The following is a 5,814-nucleotide window of genomic DNA, read 5'->3' on the forward strand; positions in this document are numbered from 1 at the left end:
CAAAAGAAGGCTCTCGGTTCCATAGGAGGCTAGACCGACCCCCTCCCTCTTTGATTGGGCGTGAATTATTCCCCATTTCCTTTTCTATTTTCTCATCTATATATTTATTATAAATATGGGTGTTTGTTGTCGTAAGATGTAGTTTTTCTCTTTCTGATTTCAGAATTTTGTCCAGGCTACCATCAACAGTTGTTTTCCCTTCTAAGGTTGTATCCAAAAGCGAGGGGTGCTCTGGCTGCAACTCGTCAGATGTGGTGATCTTCTCCAAAGGTTCAAAGGGTGCTCTGGCTATAACTCGATCCCGTAGAGATACTTATCTTCCCCAACTCTCCTCGTCAATCCTCTTCCCTATTTCAAACCACCAACCCCTCCTCTGTGTTGCCATTACATTGCACTTCCTCTGCTCCCAATCGCCAAATCCAGGTCCACTCCCTGTTGCTGCTACCTTACTCGCACTCCCTCTGTTCCCAAGTGCCACGTCCAAGTCCACTCTCTCCAGCCTGATGAATAAATTTTCGAATTACATGCTTGTACACAGTAGCATATAGGTTGGTAGAATCCTTTTAAACATTAGTAAGTCCAATGATAGGCTCAGGGACAACTTTATAGGAAATCTTTAAATTTATATGGGTTAACATTTATCATCATGGCTTCAAAATGTCTGATAAAATAAGCTATAGATATATAAACTGGAATGAAATAAATACATAAATAACTTCTAGTCATATTTTACGACGTACAAGTAAGTTTTAATTATTTCCCTTTTGCTTATGCTAATAACTTTTATTTATAATTGTTTATCCATGAACTTCCTCTTATGAGTATAAATAGGATTTTAAATTTATTCATCACGGCCTGTGTTGTCAAGGTGTTTTATCTTTCACAACACACTCACTCTCTTATAGATAAATTGTTTCCTAAAGCTACAAGTTGAGTGACACAGGGAGGCATTTATAAACTAGATTTGCGTTCTAAATGCATTGGTATAATTTATTTGGTGAAATGAGCAACGATTTCATGTTCTCAACCAATTCGTTAGGATGATGTGTTTACTTGATCTATTTTAATCACATTCACTTGGGTAATTTGTAGATCAAATATGAAGGGTTTGGCAATCGACAATCTCCATGTGATTTTAGTTATAAAAATTTGAATCTATTACCATATTAAACCGTGCCACACTTTTATTTGGATGATGTTCTCTTGATGTTTTTTCAGAAATTTTATATTTGAAAGCGCCTTTTAACAACCAATTTGCTAGAATGTGATAGTTTTAAAGAAGTTGTCAAGCAACTTTTTCCAAAAGAAAATATTTATAATACCTAAAACTTAAAAAAAAGGTCAGTACAACCATCTATGAAAAAGTTGTTAACTGCTCTAAATTAACCCTTCGTCTAAAATAAGCAACTATATCAACATGAAAAACAACCCCAAAGTTGTCAACCTACAACAGGGAGCATTTATCATACTAATCTCAATTTCAGCTATATCCTGCTTTTCACCTATTAATTCAAGTCCTAAGAACCGCCAGTGATTAAAGATACTAATGTAAAAAGCATAAAGATGTAGATGCAAGAGAATCATGCAAATTGCAAAAGTACATGAGATACCAGTCAACTAATGCTGTGTGCCGAACACAAAAATCAGCCATCACAACCAAGATATTGTTGCGAACAGCGGCGCAATCACTCTTCTCTAGTTCCTAAGAAACCAATAAAAAAACTCTGTAATCTATGTAACAAGAAACCAAACTATTAATTTCTCACAGCTGCAAAAACCATACCTGTACGAATAGTGGGATGTAAAGTGTTGCCAGTTTATCATCGACAAGGCAAATTTTCCCCATGGCCACCCATGATTGAATATACAGAGATGGTGCCCTTTCTTTCACAGAGACAGTAACGCCCACTAGTTTTGTAGTCTCAGCCACAGACTTTCCAGATGTTATCATTGTATGTAACAGAGGGACAATACCATGCAGATCAGCCGATGGGTAAATCAAAACCAATGACCCAATGGTGAAAGCAGCCGTTATGGCTTGTGACAACAACTTTGATGAAGCTGACTCATCCTTTCGTTTCCTTCGATCCCTTTGTGGAGTGAAAAAACTATCAGTCTTCACAGTTTCAGAGAGCTTAGACATGTAGCTTTCAAGAATGTTCTGAGCCCCGGAGAGCAACTGATGCACCCATTTTCCAATCAGTTCATCTCCTTCTTTGGGAGATAAGGCCTTTTGCTTGCACAAAGTTCTGAGAGCTTTCACATGAGCATCAACCTATAAGATTGTGAAATGAGACAAAAAATAGAAGGAATAATTGAAGCTAAACTAATGGAATTGGCCAAATTTAGTTCTTACTCCCAAATATTTTCCAAGTTGTCCAAAAATAAGAATTAAATGGAAAACACTAAATATAGAAGAACAGCATTTAGTTGATATTATAAAAATGACCTTGCAATCCTTCGTAAGCAAAAAAAAAAAATGTTTCTACATGGAATGCACCTTAACCTTCAAGATAAAAATGAAAGCGCAAAGACTTCATTCCTAAATGTTCACCCAATGCCAAACAAGATTGATATAAGGAACTTCCCAATATGGGTAATTTGAAATAGCAGATAGAGTCAATCACTTCTTTTTTCTAATTAAAACTTGAAAACCATTGACCCACCATTTTTGAGAGCTGGCAAGAGCAATTAAGTACTCGAGAAAAATTTAAAAATTGTTAGTTTGGGTTAAAGAATCCTATTTAAAACGCTAAAATTTCTCCGCCCTATGACAAATTCACATGTGTGCGCAAGCATACACACTTGGCCAAGCACGTGCAAAAGAATGAGAGGCATATACAAGCTTGGCCAAGCACGTGAAGAAGAATGAGAGGCATAAGGAGGGAAGGTAATGGCCACAGTTATCCTTGGTTGCTATGTTTTGTTCAAAAAAGCATAATAAACTATCAAGCGCTACAATATAATTACGAGAAAAAATGTAGTGGCTACTGAAATTATTTAAAAATCTAGGTATGAAAAATATAATACTTGACAACTGATATTTGGAATGAAAAAAAATACATTGAAATATGAAAACTAAACACAATAATTTATAAATCTAGTAAATTAGATATAATCCCCCTTATTTCAAAGTGATAGCCGGTCGCTTGATTTTCACATTTAGATTAAAATGAATAGGAGCAATTTAAATTCCTCTTTATCCTCCTCTAAACTCTATCATCGTTAAGCTCGTCCTTATTCACATATTAGTTTACTATGCATGAATAAATTCATGCAAGCATATTTATTGTTATGAAGCCCTATTGGTCAGAACTTCCCCTTTTAACTTTGATCGCTCCAACAAATGATTGGGGCTATGAGTCCTCCCCAATTCTCGGTGGATCTCCTTTTTCTTCTGCATTGCCATTTTTTAGATGAAGAGTACTATAATAGTTTTTTTCCATGAAGAGAACTCTAATTTTTGAAGATGTTGACCACATTTTCTAGGCATGGTTATCTCCAAATATTTCAATGATGGAATAAATTTCCAATTTTCTCCCTTGTACAAATATAAATATTAATTACTTTATATAGTAAAAGATATCCCCGTCTCATAAATATGAGTTACATAAGATCATATGACATAATAAAAGGAGCACAGCATCACAGGTTACTTCAATACTATTCATAGTCTTAGGCACAATTTCAGGTTCAGCTATACAAAGCTCCATTGCTTTTAAATCATCATCATCATCATTATCATTATCAAGATCACCTGCTAATCATTACAAGAGGCGTCCTCAAATGGAATGGGCCAATTAGCACAACATTCTAGTAGATTTTCCAAGGATTTAATTTGAGTTGAACAAAAAACAACCCAAGTACTAAATCTTCTAGAGTTGAAATAACATTTTTAAATTTTGGCGTTGTCATAAATTTCTGAATTTGAAATTCAATAGATGGTGTTTTATTTGGGTTTTATCAAGAGGATTAGATGATTTTGGATGATGCTTGATGTGGCAAGCATGTATTAATTATCATATGATCCATACAAATGACAGTAGCACTTATAAAAATATTTAATTTTTTTTACAATACACTCAATCATCATTAGAATATTAGGTGTTATCATATGAACTATCAATTTTAAGTTTGGTAGATGATTTATGATAACTATGAGAATGAAAATGATTGGAATGAATAAAATAGTCATGGCTGCAACATGATTCATTATAGGTTTCATATTAATGAGGGCACGATCAATGATAATCTGTGTCATCAAGTGGTGAATTGTCGGCCGTTTTATATTTTTTTAAAAACTTCGTGATTTAAAAAAAAGTAAATGATTTTGTGATTTAAAAAAAAAAATAATTTAAATATGAATATAACTTCTTTTGATTTTTGAAAGTAGCATTTTAATTTTTAAAATAAGTGAGACCAAACGAGTCTCACATTTTAAATAGTTCAGATGATTTAATACTAATACAATACTACGTTTAATACAATACTACGAGTAATACACTTATCCCGAAGAATAAATATATCACTTGTAATAAGGATTCAATCACTTAAACTAAAGAATTTGTGACATTCGTTCGGTCTGCGAATTTGTCTTATTTGCCAACAAGTTCCCCTACCTAATACGAGGATTAGATAAGGTTTATTTTATCTGGGTTTCTGGTTCCCTATAGAGGCATGCCCCTATAGTTAATTATATATTAAATAACTGGAAGTCATTTAAGAAAACTCTCGATTAAGATCAGGTGGTTTTGCTTTCAAGATTTCAAAGTTTAGGTTTTCACGATTGGACATGGGAAAATCAAATAGGAATGCCTCAAAATAAGAACAATTATTTAAGAAATCCAAGGGAAAGAAGAGTAGGGGACGTCACAGATCTGGGAAAAACCCCAGTGAACTCCCAACTATACTAATATTCGACTTTATGTCTTTGAAGTGATGATTATTTGATATTTCAATCTTGCAAATTATTTAAGATTTAGGACTTATGTTTACACAATATCGAACTGTGCAAATAGCCTAAAAAGATGAGAGGATTTACACCGTACCACACGGTAACCTCGGAATCCTAAAGCGTTAGGACTTGTAATTGTACAACGAAATTGTACAAAATGCCTAAAGAGTGATCCTATAGATTGTTATTTAAACTAAAGATAATAATAAGTGATGTGAATGTGTTCATGTGATGTGAAGATGTTTCGTTACTGCAGATCCGCTTAGAAATTATTCCTCGTCGCGCTGCCCACGATGTTTGCTCCAAACTCCTCGTAGTAGCATCTCCTGGTTTAGTTTTAGTTTTGAACATGCTCCTAACCACTAGGTTATCCTAAACTAAAGCATTGTGTATCAAAGTAACTACGCATGCAGTGTTAAAGAAAAGTAACAATGCACTGTATAGTAAAGAAAAAAGACAATATAACATGCTAATATAACATGCTGAAAGAAGATGCTGAAAGAAGAGCATAACGTGCTAGGGAAGCAGTATAACAGGCTACGAAAACAATATAACATGCTTTAAAATAAAATGTTGTAATGTAAATTAAACTTGTACATCTGAGAGGTTCATTGCTCCTTTAAATTTAGCTATTATGCGCTGTGTAAAAGAGAAAAATATGACCTGAAAAAGACTTAACAGAAATAGGTAAATCATAGGACAAAAAGACAAACAAATAAAATGAAATACAATATCACATATAAAGGACCAAGAATAGGAAATTTATATGTGATATTGGAATGTCCCCAATTGTCAGGAGGATTTGAATGTAGGACAAACTCAAATCCCGGAGCATTGGGTTTCGGTTTTGGTCAAGTTAA

At 34.0% G+C, this 5,814-nt stretch overlaps 1 protein-coding gene across 1 annotated transcript in view; it reads right to left on the bottom strand.

Annotated features, from left to right (window-relative positions):
* The window catches only part of LOC110020179 (condensin-2 complex subunit D3), a 21,448-nt gene that overhangs the window by 5,258 nt on the left and 10,376 nt on the right, over nucleotides 1–5,814 (bottom strand). The window contains exons 3-4 of the mRNA XM_020718185.1: nucleotides 1,784–2,275; nucleotides 1,611–1,702 (exon numbers count right to left, since the gene is read on the bottom strand). Of these exons, the coding sequence (XP_020573844.1) occupies nucleotides 1,611–1,702; nucleotides 1,784–2,275 (584 nt within the window). The remainder of the gene's footprint in view (nucleotides 1–1,610; nucleotides 1,703–1,783; nucleotides 2,276–5,814) is intronic.

Source organism: Phalaenopsis equestris, unplaced genomic scaffold, assembly GCF_001263595.1.
Source record: "Phalaenopsis equestris unplaced genomic scaffold, ASM126359v1 Scaffold000094, whole genome shotgun sequence".
NCBI classification, from domain to species: domain Eukaryota; kingdom Viridiplantae; phylum Streptophyta; class Magnoliopsida; order Asparagales; family Orchidaceae; genus Phalaenopsis; species Phalaenopsis equestris.